This window comes from Pseudochaenichthys georgianus, chromosome 12 (assembly GCF_902827115.2).
Source record: "Pseudochaenichthys georgianus chromosome 12, fPseGeo1.2, whole genome shotgun sequence".
Lineage (NCBI taxonomy): Eukaryota > Metazoa > Chordata > Actinopteri > Perciformes > Channichthyidae > Pseudochaenichthys > Pseudochaenichthys georgianus.
In genome coordinates, this window is record NC_047514.1 from 16,947,145 (window position 1) to 16,965,153 (window position 18,009).

Consider the following 18,009-nt stretch of genomic DNA (forward strand, 5'->3'; position numbering starts at 1 on the left):
TTCGTACCTGGACTGTTGGCCACTGTGTCAAAGTGGCAGTTGGCGAGCATGAAATGCTGCGACCCGGATTTAGGCTCCAGCCGGACAGCAATGTTGGTGACACGGTCATAGAAGCTGGTGAAGCCTCCCAGAAAGTCAATGGAGAAAGTGCCGGTGGGACGCTGCACATCTACCGTGACTTTATGGGGGCCCGCTGCGGTCTCAACCCGGATTTTCTCGATCTGCTCCAACAGGTAGCCCACTGTCAGGACTTCGTTCTCATGGCTGCCCACTGGCCGAGGGCCCACGCTGGTGATCTTCTCCAAGTGCTGTCTACATTTGGAGGAGAGAGAAAGAGGATATTGTGATGCTTTTTAAGGAGGAGGACCAAGCCTATTTGTTCCATCACCACATTACAGCATTTCTAATTCATATCCTGCATTTCAATGTTACTGTTAAAGTGAATCATCGCATCTTTGTACAAGAGCAGAGTCTATAGCTCTTTCTTTTCAAACCACCTTGAGGTTACAAATCTTAAACTAAATGTGTTTCCTGAAGATATTGATGTGCTTGCTGACTTGCATGCACACATAGTTTGTGGCATTTACAGTACAGTGTGTTCCAGATACACCTTTTCTAAATATTACAGATGCACCGTACAGGAGAGTGCTACTGCTTTCTTGAAAATTAAATGATGAAGTGAAACCAGATATCTTTACCAACTCTGGTGTGGTCTTGAATAGGAGCTTAGGGGGACGATTATGCACGTTTCATTTCCATTTATGTCAGACAATTAACGGGCAATGATGCCTATAAGTATGTGTGTTGGCCCGTGGTCAGAAAAGAGTAATATCAACTTGTTCCATGAACACAGTGTTTTCAAGGAATATACAAGTTAAAACATTAGATGACATCCCTTATTCACATGGCGACCTGGAAGATCCAACAGAAGACACCATAACAAAATAATGTTTTGACATCAAACAGGGTATAACCTGCCTCTGTTATGCTAGCAGAGTCCTGAGTTTGGACCCTGCAGGCACAGTATTCCATGTTTCTGTAACACTGTGACCCGATCTACCTCATCCCCACACAGACTATTAGATGGAAGCAGAATATGAAGCTACGGAACCCATAAGGCAATCAAAACAGATGTTTTCTTTAAGAAGCAGCTGCTGCTGGGGTTTGCTGCAGCTGTTCTACAAATGCCATGCCATGTATTTGATCCCAAGCATAGATCAAACACAGCATGTTGGCTTTTGGTTTGTTGTTTCTTCCAAAGTCCACCCATAAATGTATTCCTCTTGTAGTGACAAAATGGTACTAAATGATAATGATTTCATTTCATTCTTACAGCAGCGTTTAAAGCATTGTTTTATGCTTAGGCTCATAATTTAAATCTGGATTGGAAGAGGATGGACTCATGACAGCCATGATTCTGACCAAAGAAGCTCAGAGCGCTAATCAGTTCAATGCAGCATGCTCCACTCATGTATAGAGCAACCAGCCAAATGATGGCAAATCCCGTCGCCCAAGCACTTTCAAGAGCTCAACTGCAGCCCTGCGGACCTCAGATTCAGCATAATCCCCACCTCTCTTCTCACAGGGACGTAAAATCTGATCAAAACTGCTGCACTGTAAATCTGAAGAGCTCTTTAATCTGAAAATCTTACAGCTACTTGGAATTAACCAGAGTCATAAAGCTTTCTGTAGTTGCGCAGTAAGATTTCTATATTGAATTAATCTTTATAATATTTCTTTGTTCAGATTTCTGTGCCATAAAATGTCAGAAATTCCATCTTATCACAGGTTACAAGTGCCCCTTTTTCTCACGCAATGTTTCATTTTCAAAGGACCCACAACCCGGAGATATTCATGATACAATAACATCCAAGAGAAATTGCTCACAAATATTTGACAAATTATTGATATTAACCTTAACAATTAGAACAACATTTTTAAATTCAGTTTTTTTTAATGATGCATTTCCTGTTTAATGTCCATTTTTCACTTTTTGGGGGCATTTTTCATTTGAATGAAAAATGTCACTGATTTGAAATATTTTGGTTTTTGAAGGATTCATCTAATAAAGAAGTATTTAGAGTATTTTTTTAATTGAAAGACATAGGTAATTTTTTAACTGCTTATAGTAAAGAAGGTGTTTTAAGTCAAATGCGTTACCTTACCTGCCAAATCTACTATCAGAGCTTGATATTCCATGTTTGGAATTTGAGTCAGTGTGTAAAATAACTAAGTATATTTACTGAAATACTGTACTTAAGTACAATTTAGAGAGAGACTACATGTTGTGCTACTTTGTACTTCTACCCCAATTTAATTCAGAGGTAAATAGTGTCCTTTTACTGCACTACATTTATGTAATATCTTTAGTTACTTTGCAGAAGACTTTAGTTACACCTCGAGTTACATTCTACAATGCAGCATACAAAGTAATTACAACTAGCTACACCTTTAACAGCTTTGATAAACACATAAATGCATCAGTAATTCTAACAAAATAAATATTATTCTGAAATGGGCCAATGAGTACTTTTGGGATTTGAAGTTTATTTGTATGCCAATACACTTGTACTTGAGTAACATTTTGAATGCAGGACTAGTTGTAACAGTTAACCTCAAAATGTTACTCTGGTACTTTTCCTTCAGTACAAGTTCTGAGTGCTTCTTCCACCTCTGCGTTGAGGTAATGGAATCATATTATTATTATTATATTTGGACTCTTATTGTTTAGGCTACTTTCCTAGAGGCTGTTGCAGCTCTTATCTCCCGGGCCAACAGTAGCCGTTAGAAACCGTTGAAACACCTGTCTGCCCTGCAGATTACCTTGGAGGTAAAAGGTGGAGGTGGAGGGGACACCCGGTAGTGGTTTCTAGGCGGGTCTAGTAGAAAGATTAGCTGGGGGACTCTGCTGCTTAGAGACCGTTAGCCAACATGTGAAGACAAAGGGGTATTTACACTAAGCAAGGTACACAACTCACCTTGCTCTCACTGCGTTGAAGTCTCCGCTCGGCTTGCCAATGACGAGCTGCTGTAACGACAAATGAACGAGTCCCCACAGCACCAAAATAAACACTGAGACCAGGGAAGCTGCCAGTCCTTCCCGCAGCAAATATAGGCTCACTTCGGGCTTCCTCTTCGGGTCACCGTTGTAGCCGTTATCCACGCCCCGGTCCCGAGAGCCGTCAGTATCTTGCGCTACATAATTCTGTGTCCCGAAGGGTTTTATTCTCCTGAAAGTGGTGTCGCTCTCCATTTTTGAGCCAGCGGTACATCAGCTGCAAGCGTCGCTCTCAGGCGTCGCTTTTTTCTTTCTGGACGAACGACGGAACGCGCTGAGGGATAAACCTCCTGAGAGGGCGGGCGGTCGAAGGCGGTTAGAAAATGAAAAGGCAGAGGAGGAGAACATATTTAACATACTAAAATTGTTATCTCTCCCACTTGAGTATAAAACGGGATAACCGGTTTTATACTTTAAAACATTATTCAAAAACCTATATTATTAGCTATCAATTATTGTGTAGACATTTAAAAAAATGCATTAATCGTAAATCATATTCTCTTTAGTTAGAGTTAGTTAAAGATATCAATATAATATCACTCTCTCAGCGTACACTAGTTATGATCTTATAATAACCTTCCCAAAAAGCAAATGTGTATTCCCAAAATGTCAAACTGCTTCTTTAACATGAACTCAATGAACCCTGAACCCCCCCCCCTTGTAAAAGTTCCCTAATGCAATCCAACCAGAAAGGCCTGACACACACACACACACACACACATACGCACACGCACACGCACACACACACACACACACACACACACACACACACACACACACACACACACACACACACACACACACACACACACACACACACACACACACACACACACACACACACACACACACACACACACACCAGGTTTATTGCCAAGAGTTTTTCATTACAAGGAATTCGCCTCGGAGTTTGGTGCATACAATATTACAATTAAATATAGTAAACTAGTTTTTACAATGAAAACTGTGCAGTTGTGTGCAACCATATCCAAAATGATGTCAATGGAATGTGCAAAGGTTCACAGTAAGATATACCTAATAATATTACCAACACAATATCCAACTCTTTTTTTTTTAAAGACGAAAATCCAGGCTATGGGGACATTACAAACATATTTTACAATTAGACTTTATAACAAATATTTGCCTAACTTTTATAAGCCAATTTATTTAACTCTTAGAAAAAATAGAACACAACATTATTTATTTATGTATTTGGCATAGTAATATTGCTGCTGGCTGAACTGAGATTGTGATGTGATTTGATTGATGTGACACTGGGAGTATGCAGATTTGGTGCTACTTTGTCTCCATCATGTGGACGAGATGAGAAAAGCAGATGAGGTGTTCTTCGGTTAAATTGATTCCTTGCGTCCCTCACTTGCGTCGTTTCCCTGCGACTAGTCCCTCCCACCAGGGAAGCATGGGCTGCAGTGGGATAGTTTAAAAATCAGCTCCTAAATTCTAACCCTATCGTCTATTCCTTGACCTCTGAGTGAAACGTCACGGGGTTAAGGGATAGTGGATAGGAGAATTCAAAAGGACTTAGGAGAAGAGACTGCGGTACTTTAGAGAATCCGAATGCACTTTCACTATCCGACGTGTTTATGATGGTCCAGCGGACGTCATTGTGTGCGTCTGCTGCTGTGGACGACAACATGGATGTTTAATAAGAACGAGGGACTACTGTAAACTCATCTAGAGACTCTGCACCGTGCTCTGATGCTGCTGCTTTGCTTTATGAACGTGGACAACAGAGAAACATATTCTTCATGACCAAAGTTGGAATTGAAATAAAAAAGGAAAGTGAAACTTCTGCTCGTCACCCTCTCCCTCCGGTCCACATTAATACAAATGATCCCAATACGTATGATTGTATGAACTAAAGATCTTAAAATCAATACAGATGTATTTATTATAAACGTTAGTCCTTAACATCTATCACTGCGTATATCACCATTCAAACATCTTTTAAAAGTTGAACAAACCCCACACAGTTCAGTAAAGACTGAAATGTTGACTTTATTTGATAATTTCAGTGAAAACTAACGTTCATATTTCTCTTTTTGATTATAACTGATGAACGTTCAAAACAAAGCACTTTGGCAACTTACCACCTATGTTTTAAAATGCTTAAAGGCCCTGACACACCAAGCAGTCACCAGAGGACTAGCCGACGCTGAAGTCGGCTGTTGCCTGGCCGTGTTCTCCTGCGTTTTGGCCATGTGTCGCACGGGAACACACCGCACCGACTTCAGTGCGTGAGTGGCAATAACTCTCCTTACCAGCAGGCGGCGGTAGTGTGTATTCGTCATTCAAAAGAGGCAACAACCGGAAGACAGAGAAGAAGAAGAGTATATTTTCTCCGTAATATCATACAGAGCTGGCCTCTCCTGGATCAAGGTGATGAGCAGGTCTTCGTTTGCATCATTCCAGATCGCCATGATGAGATGAAAATGAATAGCAGTCTGTGTGTGCCTTCTGAAATCGTTTGTTTACATCCCTCACTTCCGCTTCGCTTCTCATGCACTGATTTGCTAGCTGAACAGCCAATCAGAGTGATTATTTGGTCCGACTGCCAGACCCGATGCATGGCCGATTCAACATGTTGAATCGGCCATGCATCGGGTCTGGCAGTCCAAATAAGGCGTGTCACGGTCGACGGTGCGGGACACACCAACCTGACTACGGCGCCGCGAATGCCCGACAGCCTCTGACGGCCTCTGACTCCCAAAATCGGGTTGGTGTGTCAGGGCCTTAATAAGCACCGTAACTTTCATGATATCATTTCTCGGTCATAATCGGTTGTTTCCGTGAACGGCCGACTGTTGAGTGACGGCAAATGCTGCGGCTGCAAGGCATTGTGGGGCAGCATTTTCGCTTCTCCTGTCGGTTAGGGAGGTCCAGTGGTTCCTAAGCTAAAGGAGGTTATAAAGGAAGTTTGAAACCTCCTTTCCTATCATTCTCATCATTCTAGAGAATTCGAACGGCACTTATCGTGGCTGCCACTGAGGGACTTCCGGGTAATTTCACTCCTTTAGGAAGGTTCCTAAGCTAAATGGACTATTCGACTTCAGCCATGGAGAGACGCAAGGAAACCACGAGAAGCAGGGAAATGAGTTTTAAGAGCAATGGGACGTCCTTTCCTCCGGGGCGTCACGTGAAGCGACGTCCGTTTGTGATGACACCGCACAGCTGATCGTCTGACAGCAGCTCTGTCCCCGATGGGTTCACAAACACCCCCGCCTCTGTTAGTACACATTTACTGACACAAACATTTGTATCATCTGTTGTAGACCCAAATACATTAAATCAAATAAGAACTCATTCTCAAAAAAGATAAACGCCATTCTTAAAATGTATAAACGAACAATAGTTAGATTAATATTGATTAGAGTGCACAGTAGAAATAAAATAATTGAGAGAAGAAAAAGAGATATATTATCTATCAAAACCCAGTTAGATTAACATTCATTGGATTGCACACTTTGTTTGTTTGGATATGTAGCACATTAACATTTTAATAGCACTTAATGATTGACTGAATGGAAATGACAATAAATGAAAATGTAAAACGAAAAAAGCGATCATGAAAATGTTTCCAAAAAATGAATAAAATGATTTTTGACCACTTTGTTGTTCAGATATATCCACATATTTGTAACTAAATGATACATGAATTGAAACAAAACACGGTATAAACTGAGGAGGGACTCTCGTGAGGTTCATGTGTTTTCTTCACTCCGCTGGGAAACTGCTCTCATGTCAAGAAGCATCAGATCAGTGCATGCACTGCATCGTCCAATCAGTGAGCGATACACAGTAAGGGGGCGGGGCGAGTGTCTGAGGATTTAATCGAAGGATGGTCTGGTGGTTCCTCGATTAGCTCCTCCATTATCGCTCCTCGCTCCTCGCTCCTCTGGCAGAAATAAGGCCATTGGGACGCTACTCAAGATGGCGCAGACAAATCAACTTCCGGTGATACCGAGACCGAGGAAATGAAAAATAAGAGAAGTGAGAAGGGCCCTTAGTCATTGCACAGTGCACACTAGTCTTCCGGTAGCTGCCATTTTACGCGAGGTGCAACCAGGCAGGGGTTTCCGCCATGTTACTTACTTGTTAGTTACAATACTTTGAAGATGGTGAAGTGGTGTAGTGCTGGGACTTGTAGAAATCATCATTGGATGGCAGATAGTGATGGGAAATCCAAGTTTTCTTTCTTCAAGTTCCCCAGTCACGAAAAACAGCCAGGACGGAGGGCCCAGTGGGCGAGAGCTTGCGCTCGCGTTGATCCGATCACTCGCAAGCCGTGGAAACCCAAGGACACCGTGCAATATGTGTACATCTGCTCGGCACACTTCATTTGTGGTAAATTGAAGTTGTATTTCAGAACAACTACTATGTTTATGATTAATCTGATGTCCGCCGCTAGCCCGGACTGGACCAAACTACTGTTTACCTTTCTCTACAGCAGAATCATAGCATGGTAGCATCATGGTTGCTCTTATCTGTTTTTCAGGGCAGCCTTCTAAGGAGCTTGGCCATCCAGATTACATCCTGACCAGTAGGTGTTAGTTATCACCCCTGGTAGGGCTGTGCAATTAATTGTATTTTATATAAATGATATATATAAATATAAATGCATTTATATAATTTATGTTTGTATTGGTTTTTCAGTTAAATTATACGTTCAGGGTAAACAACAGTTAAAAAGATACTGTTCAAATTATTATTTGTTTTAAAGTTCAATACATTTATTTTTCTATGTCAATGAATAATCGTATTTAATAATCGTGATATCAATTATTGACCCAAATAATCGTGATTATGATTTTTGCCATAATCGCACCACCTTAACCCCTGGTATATGTAATTTTGTGTGTATTAGGTTCTCGAATGCTATGTGTCGTCATGGCAAGAAGATGCTTGGCAAAGCAAATGGGCCCTCAAAAAATAAGTGCAGAGTGGCTTACGCAGGACACATCCCTTGCATCCTCCGAACCTCCACAGCATCAACCTACTCCTGATTCGCCTCAACCGTCGACCAGTTCAGTGTCTCCACCTTCCGTGCCTCAACAGATGCTCTTTGATGAGATCTCTGCACTCAGGGCGGAAAGAGATGCTGCTTTTGCTGAGAGGGAACATGCTAGGGCCACCCTCAACTCTGTCCGGCTGTCTTCTAACACTGTTGCTGAAAACAATGAGAAGTGTCAGTATTACACCGGACTAACTTGGCCCATTTTTCTAGCCACTTTTCAATTCTTGCTAGTTTCGATGATATGCAAAGGTACCCCATCCATCCCCTACATTGATCAGTTTTTTTTATATGATAGTGAAGTTGAAACATGGCATGAAGTTTGAGTATTTGGCAGACCAGGTAGGCATCCCTCAGAGCACGCTCATAGATCATTTTTGGAAGTGGATGGATGTAGCCTTTGTGAAACTGAAGCGTGTTGTTAGTTGGCCAGAGAGGGAGCGCATATTTTATAATATGCCACCTGCATTCAAGGCTCTGTACCCTAGACTGACTTGTATCATAGATTGTTTTGAAGTGTTCATTGAATCTCCAGGGAACCTTAAAGCTCGTGCCCAAGTCTGGTCAAATTATAAGCGTCACACCACTATGAAGTTTCTTATTGGATGTAACCCACTTGGTGCCATTTGTTTTCTGTCTGATGCCTGGGGTGGGAGGGTGAGCGATGTGGAAATAGTACATCAAAGCGGATTCTTGACTAAATGTGACCATCACCCGGGTGACCAAGTTCTAGCGGATAGGGGGTTTACAATGAAGGAAGAGTTTGCGGGTATTGCTGGTGTAGAGCTGCTCACACCAGCATTCACTAAAGGGCAGAGTCAATTACCAGCCAAAGACCTTGAATCCTCTAGGAAATTGTCATCTGTGAGAATTCATATTGAGCGTGTGATTGGCCTAATGAAAAACCGTTTTGTTATTTTGCAAGGCACTTTGCCGATTCGACATATTACATCTCTGAAGGATGAGGCAGATCAGGTAGACAAATCAAGTGCAGATAAGATAGTTGGGGTATGTGCAATTTTGACTAACCTTGGGGGTGGGATTGTATACAAGGAATGAATTTGTATGTGTGGTTGCTAGTTCACATGCCTACATTTAGAGTTGACCATGTTATATTTTGTATGTTGATTCTGTGATACTTTACCTAGGATTCCATCCATATTTTCTGTATTATTGTCTTTGTTCAAATATTGACCTGGTGTCTTTGTATAAGACTATGATGGATTTTTTTGTGTCCCATAAATAATACATGTTCCCAACAATATCGTTTCAATTGTAATTTCATCTGGGTTTATGAAGGAGTACAATGATCCACAATAATATGAGAATTAATAATCCTTCTCGGATATAATTATTTATAAAACATAACATGAACACACATTTATAAACATGACATTGAAAAACTATACTACACATACTTTCAAAAACATGGCAGAATTGTGCCAAATGAGAAAGAGAAAGCGTCAAAGGAGACAGTGAACGTTCACTGTCGAAACGTTCACTGTCTCCTTTGTCGCTTTCTCTTGGTGTTGCTCGACTTGCAATTGTCGCAGTACCACGTTTTGGACCTAGGCTCCTTGGTAATGCCAACGCAAGCCCAGTGGAACCATTGGTGTGTGCATTTCTCATCATCACACCCTAGCATGGGTACACTATCTGCGGAGCCAAACGAACAATGACCCTGCTTGTTGCCATGTTCAGTTTGCTTTGTACCCAGTTCCAACTTTCTGAACAACAGCTCAAGGCGAATATGTCCCTCCCAAAATGCTGTTAAAACAGGCACAGAAGTTAGGGTGTACTCCTTGTCAGGGAAAACTGTGCATACATGACCCCCAGTGGGCAGCCACACAAGGAAGTCGCAATAGCTTGCACCAGTCACATACATCTGATGTTGCGTTTGGGTGTAGTACTGGTGTGACACCTGTAATAACTTTAGCACAGTTATTATGACAGTGCTCTCATACTTTAAATTGCATATATTTATATAAATATATTTGTGTGTGTGTGTCCGCATCTGTAGCCTGTTATTGTCTCATTATACCGCACTTTCAATGAATTCAAAGTAAATATGTGGGGGAACAATGTTCAGCTGATCTAACAGAGATTATAAAATATGACAAAACACTCGACAGCTGATGCAGCTGTTGCCATGTAATAATGAACGGACGTCGCTTTAATATGACCGCTCAGAGGAGAGGAGTTATCATTTCTTTAAACGTCTGCTGCTTCCCCTCCTCGGTCCTCCGCTCACATCTCCTGTGGGCGGGACTAAGTCTCGAGGAGGGGAATTGAGAAGCCTCTACTGACTTCTTTCCTGTAATGCTACCACTTTGTTGTGTGTGTTTATACTTCCAAGCAAAACATATGTATCTAATCAATTAATAGAATCTAATGATATATTTCATTATCTTCAGTTATTTATAGGAACTTTACAATCAGAAGTTTTCCATGTGAAACCTTCTAAATTAATATGCAAAGTAATAAGTAGCCTGTATCTATATGCAACAAATGTGCTGTAGTAATGAGTACAACATGTGTAGCCTATAGCCTAAAATGTAAACAATCACAATAATAAATACAAATACTTCACAAAATCGATTTAATATATTACTGTTAACACTCAGATACACAGGCCACATTAATTAAGACATTGTTAAAGGGATGAATGTCAGAATAAAGTAAAGGTCAATAAACATATTAAAATCATAGGCCTTTAGTGTCTTTGTTTTTCTATGTCCTCGGTACTTTTCCATTAGACGCCCTCATGTAAATACTATAGCCGCTAGCCTGTCGGCAGCTAACACAGGTAGCAGAAATGCTATTTGTTTTCAATATTCTGGAAGGACGCGTAGTTAGTTTTGATATTAAAATGAACTGTACTTTATACAAAATATATTGTTTAGTGGTGGTACTCTAGATATTATCCGGCGTTTTACATGTTATTTTATCAACGTGAAGTAACAGTCATTTTAACTAGGATGTTCAACGCTTAGCATTTATGCTTAGCATTAGCTTGTTAGCAGGAGTGTGAAGCTAGCTCAGTTGAGGCTTAGCTGTCAACATGGCTTCCTCTTTCAAAACAAGGTTCTGGAATAAGATATTAAAGATAATGTCTTTCATTCCAACCATACAGTCTATGATTCCAACCCTAGTCTATTTCTTGCCTGGGGACACTAGTGTAAAATAGTTTGTGCTTAACAGAACAGAATGGTGTCTGCTCACCTAAAATGCATCAAATAAATGCAGGGAGCTATAACACCCCCTTGTTATGTTAACAACGATTATCTTTAATGTATAAATGTTGTGAATAATGTTCTAAATTAATAATTTATATCGTTCTGTTGGATAATAAAATTATCTAAACAATTAAACAGAAATGATCCTAATGTGAAATATGAAAATGCTAAAATAATTGACTATCTTTTCATGAAAAATGTATTGTGGACAGGGACCTCAAATGTTAACTACATTCCAGAGAAATGACAATACAAATGGTAAATTATTTATAAAACACAGTATATTGAAAGCATGAAAGCTGTCAGCCATTATATTTGTCAAACAAACAGATTTCTTGTCTTATTATGGTTAAATTACATTGAGTATTTGCTGGTCTTAATGGAGCGAGAGGCACAGATGATGCAATTTGTAAGTCAATATTGTTTGTTAAATCTGCAATACAAATGTTACTAAAGATGTGATTGCTTTAACTGTGCATGAGCAAATAAAAACATTTTCGATGACTTGTATTTTGAAGGGGAAGAAAACAACCTGACGGAAACGTATGACTTTTATTTCGGGTGACTTGACTGTTGTTATCTCTACCAGCTTTCGACTCTGACCGATCATTAGCTAGCCAAACATTGCAGAGAGCAGTCAGCCCGTCGTGTCTCTACCCGAGGCCGGATGGTAAAATCCAACCTCCAGCGGATCCTAAACAGTCATTGCTTTGCTCGCGAGAAAGAAGGAAAACAACAGTCTTTAACTACCATGGCGGATTTAAGTAACGGTATCTGTGACATGATTGGGAAGTAAGTAAACGATTAAAAACACCAAACCTAGCTAACGGCTAACCGTGATGTGTGGGGGAGGGGTGGCTAAGCTAAGCTAGGAGCCACGGAAAAGCGGAAGTAAAACGCGTTTAACTTTAAATGTAAGGTTTACACTGTGTATCACCAATGTCACATCGTTACATCAGGTGATAGCTGCCGTTATAATGTTGTTTTAAAAATTGTCATGGTGAAATAAGCGACGGATATTAATTTGCTATATTAACAACCTTAGCTAACGTTAGCCAATGAACCTCGTTGAAATGGTAACGTTACATCACTGGAGTTAGGTTCGTCACCTAGCTCAATTATGATGCATCAACACTTCAACAGTTTCCGATTTTTATACGGAGAAAGTAAACTAGTTTAATTTGCCGTTTATACAAGGAACTTATACAAGGGAATTATACATACGTGTTTCAATTTCACGTTAGCCAATTTAAAGACCAAACATACTTCCATGTATATTAAATACACTGACAGTTTACGGTCAACAAGTGGGGACGAGGGTGACTTAAACGAGTGATATTATTTATTTGTTGCCGAAAAAAGTGCCTATTAAAACCATAGACTGTATTTAAGAAATTCCATCTTCGGTTAAAACGGTGTAGGGTTTCACCACATATGTATACACCTTAACTAACCCTATTATCATTGGTGATCAATAACAGGAAGACCAACACCAGGTTAAAAATGTGCCCGTAAAATCGTCAGGTCAGTACATATTTCTGGCCACGTTTATCTCGTGAGCTGACAAGAGCCAGGTTGCTTATTACGCAACTGACAGTTTACTGCTGCAGCTTCGTGACGGCACGACAGAGACTTAAACACGACAACATGGTGAATAATTAACATACACCAAGAGGTAATAGTTGTTCAATTAAATGTTTTACTCTTCGCTCCCATTCCTAATCTGCCTTTGCACAACAAACTGAGAGTATATCATCAGCCATCCACCGTGGGTGGACTTGTTGAATTATTTACAGAAGGCCTTAGAAAGCAATTATTCGACTGGTTAACGATTTCTCAATCGACAGATAATGTATTTGCAACACAAATCATAATACAATATATACTTATATTTCCCATTTATCCTAATAAATAAAATTATCCACGGTGGTTCAAATGTATTGATTAGGTGTATTTGTTTGTCATATATGATGGTAAACCGATGGCTAATTTCACTATTTTTAGACATTAGAAAAATGCATTTTCAATATAAATAACTAACAAATAATCAATCCATGATGGTAATGGTCAGTTGCATCCCTAATATAAACCAGCTAATGAGATAAGCTTATATTTGTATGATAATGTGCATTTGCATGGCTTTGTCAGTAGCTCTTTTACGCTGTGTACAAGGTCACAAGATAAGGTTTGTTTACCCAACAGGTTGTGCTGTTGGCAGCAAATCTTTTCACTTGGTTGCCTCCCACGGCATCCTGTTGTGTTGGTGCATCCTTTAAAATCGTTCTGTTAACAACTCAGTAAACACAGTGCCATTGTTTTGGGGAACATAAACTGTAAGCCTTTTGAAAGAACACTTAGGCCTGCTTATATTACACATGTTGTGGATTGAGCACTTATGTATGAATGTGGACCATATTTGTGAATTGATATAGCTAATTCTTCCTGGAACACAAGGACAATTTTGGTCAAGGTCTGAATTTGTCTATGTTGAGTCACTGCCATGACATGTCTTTGAAGGTTGTAGTTTATAAATCCAAATTATGTGCACAACACAATGTTGAATTACAGAAAAAACTTTATTACAAGTCCTTAACCGTGTTTGATTATCTCTTCCTCTGCAGTTTGTCCCTGCACTGTAGTAGTAGTACCCGCGGCCTGGGGCCTCAGTGGTGCTCCTGATGCCCCTCTCCCACCCCTGAAGATCCCAGGTGGGCGAGGGAATGGCACACGGGATCACACTCGGCCACTCCACTCTGTAAGTCTACACAGCATACAAACACACGCATGCAGACGCTCAGCAGTCACACATTGCTGAATTTCCTTTCCCGCAATAGTTCAATGTTTTAGCTTTATTTGATCAGCATTACAGACAGCATAAAAAGGCAATTTTCATGCTAGTTATATTATAATTGGACATGAAATATAACACACAAGTCACCCACTGCTGTTATAACATGTGGTAACTAACTAGTGTTTGTGTTTCTAGGATCGAAAGCTGACTGTAACGGAGGAACCAGCAGGGAATGGTCGCCCTGGGATCCTCCACTTCCAAAGTCGTCCCACCGTTACCAAGACGATACAGTGGGATGCTGTCTTGAGCAGCAGCGCACTTTACGTGGAGATACCTCTTGACCCTCTTCCTGAAGGCAGCAAGGAGAGGTGAGGCTACACAGTTAGCAGCAGGAGAAACCTCGAGTGGAATACACCGATTTTTATAATGGCACACTTTAGTCATATTTGGAGTAAAACACAAATACATTTCATATAAGTGTGTTTAACGGAAAGTGATCTGATCCTGGCAGCATGAACCAAATCAAGCTTTTATCGATGTTTAGCCTGATTTTACAGAATCAGGGAGGCCCTCTTTTCAATCTTCAAGGGAAGCCTAAGCAGAGCCTTTTTAAAATGATCATTTTTTTGGTGCTTTATGTTCTGAGGTTGTTTCCCATTTCTAACCCAAAGCCTCTTTCTGTTCTCCTTCCAGTTTTGCAGCTCTACTGGAGTATGCTGAAGAACATCTGAAAGTCGTTAGCGTGTTTGTCTGCTTTTACAAGAAAAGAGATGATCGTGGTAAGTGCTAACAACCCTGTTTTCCCCAGCCCACCTTCTTTCCTTCAGAATAACTTTAATAACATCATTATTTTTGGCTTCTGTGATGTGACTTTCACTGCAACCTAAAACCTGTTGCACCTGCCTTGTTCTTGCAGCTAAACTGGTGCGTACATTCAGTTTCCTGGGCTTTGAGATTGTGAAACCGGGCCATGCCCTTGTCCCACCTCGACCCGACGTATTCTTCATGGCCTACAACTTTGACCGGGACTCTTCGGATGAAGAGTAGCCCACTGGATAGCCCCCCCCTACTTCCCTCCCATTGTATGTTTGTCCATCCCGTCCCAGCTTACTCATATAAAGCACCGTCTGTGTTAAACCCTCTGCCGTAGCTCTGTATGCAAGTATCCATTTCCCCCATGCTTGTTGTGTTCAAGGGAATATGTAAGATGTGCATCTCCTGTTTCCACCATCTATCTCTGTGTTTTATTATACTCTTTTCACATTGAAGATTAATTGGTGTTGTCACCTTAAAAGGAGGGAACCTTTGTTTTGTTCAATCATATTGCAGTTGTCATAGCTATAAGTTCTGGTATATTTTCCATTTATTGTCAAGTCTTTGTTTTTATTGATATTTCCTTTTTATGATAGATTAAGGTGGAGGATTCTTCAGTTCTTGAATGTACAATAAAAAGGTCATCAGGTTTACACTCGGGTACTCCAGCTTTTTTTTGATTGGCTAAACAGTGGCTTTGGATTTGTCTCATTTTCTTTCTCTCTGAATGAAGTGACACTCATTTCAGTGGGACCAGTTTTATTATGTAGCACTAACATTCTCTTGAAAGTATTTGGATTTTTTCAAATGTTACTTTTGAATGACAGCCCCAATAATTGGTACTTCATAGCTGGATAGTGAATGCATTTAGATTAGGGCCAGAGTGAAAAGATGAATGCTGCTACATGTGTCTGATGTAAGCGCTTCAGTTTCACGGTAAATATCCTACGTCGAGTGTATTGGTACAACATGAAAGGAATAATCCAAAGTGCTTTCGCTTCTTTCGGCCATGTTTATCTTTATGATTTAGTATTTTGTTTTGGAGGCTGAACAAATGCTGTGATGTTATGAATAGTTATTTTTTGTCTTTTTATTAGCATTCCTTTTTACAACTTTGTTTCTCAAGATAGTATTGACTTTGTTGTTCAGCATAGTGGTACCTGTTGTGCTTCTGTGAAAATAAAACAAACAATCCATTGTGTACTTTTCTGCATCTGTTCAACACATAAATACACTCCAATATGTATTACCTTTGGGTTAGAAGAAATACTATACTACTTCAAATCAAGCAAAAAGGTATTTTATGACCATAACTCAATCATTTAAATCTAATCATAACTAAATGTCTTGCAAATTACCAATAGGATAAAACACTGCATTACCCATAATAAAAATAAACACAGACTGATCTGCAGGAGCATGTTGTACACACTGAAAGATGTAAGTCTCTTCATGATAAAGAGTATGATCTGTCCCTTCATAAAGAGAGTTTTAGAATGCTTTGAGCTCTATCATTCCTCTAGTCTATACTCTGTAAAAACAATTCTAAGTGAAGATGGAATGTTTCTTAATGGAAATATTCATTTAAATCATACAAGTCAATATAGTGACAACTTCCATTTCACCAAAAATACTGTACATTGAATTCCTTTTAATTTCTCCAATATAAGTCCACAGACATAGGCTTGAACTGGAACATATATATTCAGGCCTTGAATTCAGTTGTGTAAAGCCTGGATACATTATCTGACTAATGTAACTACTGGGGGTTAATTTATATGGTATGGATGGATTTAAAAATCAATGTAAACAATCATCTGTGCAATATACGTTATTAATATACATCATTACAAACGAACAGAGGAAACTATAAAGCACATTAATACTCATACTGAAACTATTATCCAACATGACGTATTTTGTGATTGTCATTTTGCGGACACAGAGCAGGGCAGACATCCAGAGCATGTCTTGAGTCTGCTCACCACCAGGGGGCTCCACAGGACTCGGGACCATTCAACTGCTGACTTAAAGCAGCATCTGCAGTAGGCCTATGTATCAATGTGAGCAGTTATACAAACAGAAGTGCTGCTCAACTCCCCAGGAGGCCTGAACTACAATAAGAGCTCAGGGTGAATGATAGTGATGGTGGGATGAAGCCTTATGAAGCTTTCCAGACAATTGGTTCGCAAAAGGGTTCATCTCATGAGGCTTCATCATGGGCTTCATTTGAACACAAACCCCCCTGTTGGTCAAAGTGTGTAAAACAGGCAGATTGGACATCTCAACAGTGTGCTCATCTCATACCGAGTTCCCATTGAGTAAAGCCTTAGAATACCTCTAAACAACGAACATTAAATCATATTTTCATGTTAACAATATTGTATTTATTGCAGTTTAATGAATGTGATTGAAAAGATAAGGAGGCTGGTAAACATTGCAAAGAGGGATTTGTATTCCTTAATAATATTCATAAACTTAACCATGTTGTAGCCTGAGACAGGCTAAACCATATCAAAGAATACATTTATTAACTACATTATCTCATTTAGCTGTAGCTTTTATAAACAACAAAAAATACGTATTGTTCAGTCGTTGAACCAGGGACCCTGCGGTCATGAGTCAGTAGGCTTGTTTGAGACAAGCAAGACCTGCGCAGTTGCGATCAACGTCTTGCTAGTGCGTTGCATGATGGTTAGTCATTTTGTCCGACTTGCTCTGGAGGCTTGCCCACATGAGACTTTGAAATCTCGCGGGACAAAGACGCCCGCAGCCTTGAGAGCGAGGCGAGTTGGCGCAGTTGGCGCAGTTGCTCTCCACGAGCTGTGGAAGCGAAATGCTTGATGGGAAACGACTCGCTGGTATCTCGAGCTGAGCGCTCATTGGTGGTTTTTACCACGTGCTGCTGATGAAACTCTCCAATTGGCTGGCAAAAGTTTGTTGTTGTTTTGTGTCAGTTTTACGTCGCCACATCCATTCCCATTTTTCATCATTGTTCCACAATGTTTATCATCATGAAATTAATATCTATATATTTTATACTATACTGCTTACCGTTTTCATACTTTATATATCT

General features: G+C 40.1%; 2 protein-coding genes and 1 long non-coding RNA gene across 3 annotated transcripts in view; 2 read left to right on the plus strand and 1 right to left on the minus strand.

The window, feature by feature from the left end:
- The window catches only part of LOC117455962 (endoplasmic reticulum metallopeptidase 1), a 31,231-nt gene extending 27,929 nt beyond the window's left edge, over positions 1 to 3,302 (minus strand). Inside the window, exons 1-2 of the mRNA XM_034095636.2 lie at positions 2,979 to 3,302; positions 8 to 312 (exon numbers count right to left, since the gene is read on the minus strand). Of these exons, the coding sequence (XP_033951527.1) occupies positions 8 to 312; positions 2,979 to 3,253 (580 nt within the window). The 5' untranslated portion in view covers positions 3,254 to 3,302. The remainder of the gene's footprint in view (positions 1 to 7; positions 313 to 2,978) is intronic.
- Positions 3,303 to 6,295: 2,993 nt separating this feature from the next.
- Positions 6,296 to 9,348, plus strand: LOC117456304 (uncharacterized). Its single transcript, XR_004553229.2, has 3 exons — positions 6,296 to 7,426; positions 7,578 to 7,645; positions 7,947 to 9,348. It is a non-coding gene; the product is annotated as an uncharacterized lncRNA (long non-coding RNA).
- A 2,571-nt stretch (positions 9,349 to 11,919) lies between these two features.
- On the plus strand, positions 11,920 to 16,134 carry oaz1b (ornithine decarboxylase antizyme 1b). The gene is given in 6 exon segments (XM_034096064.2): positions 11,920 to 12,121; positions 13,951 to 14,005; positions 14,007 to 14,084; positions 14,316 to 14,488; positions 14,814 to 14,899; positions 15,037 to 16,134. Coding segments are annotated over 6 exon segments (648 nt in total). The 5' UTR covers positions 11,920 to 11,996; the 3' UTR covers positions 15,168 to 16,134.
- Positions 16,135 to 18,009: the final 1,875 nt, after the last annotated feature.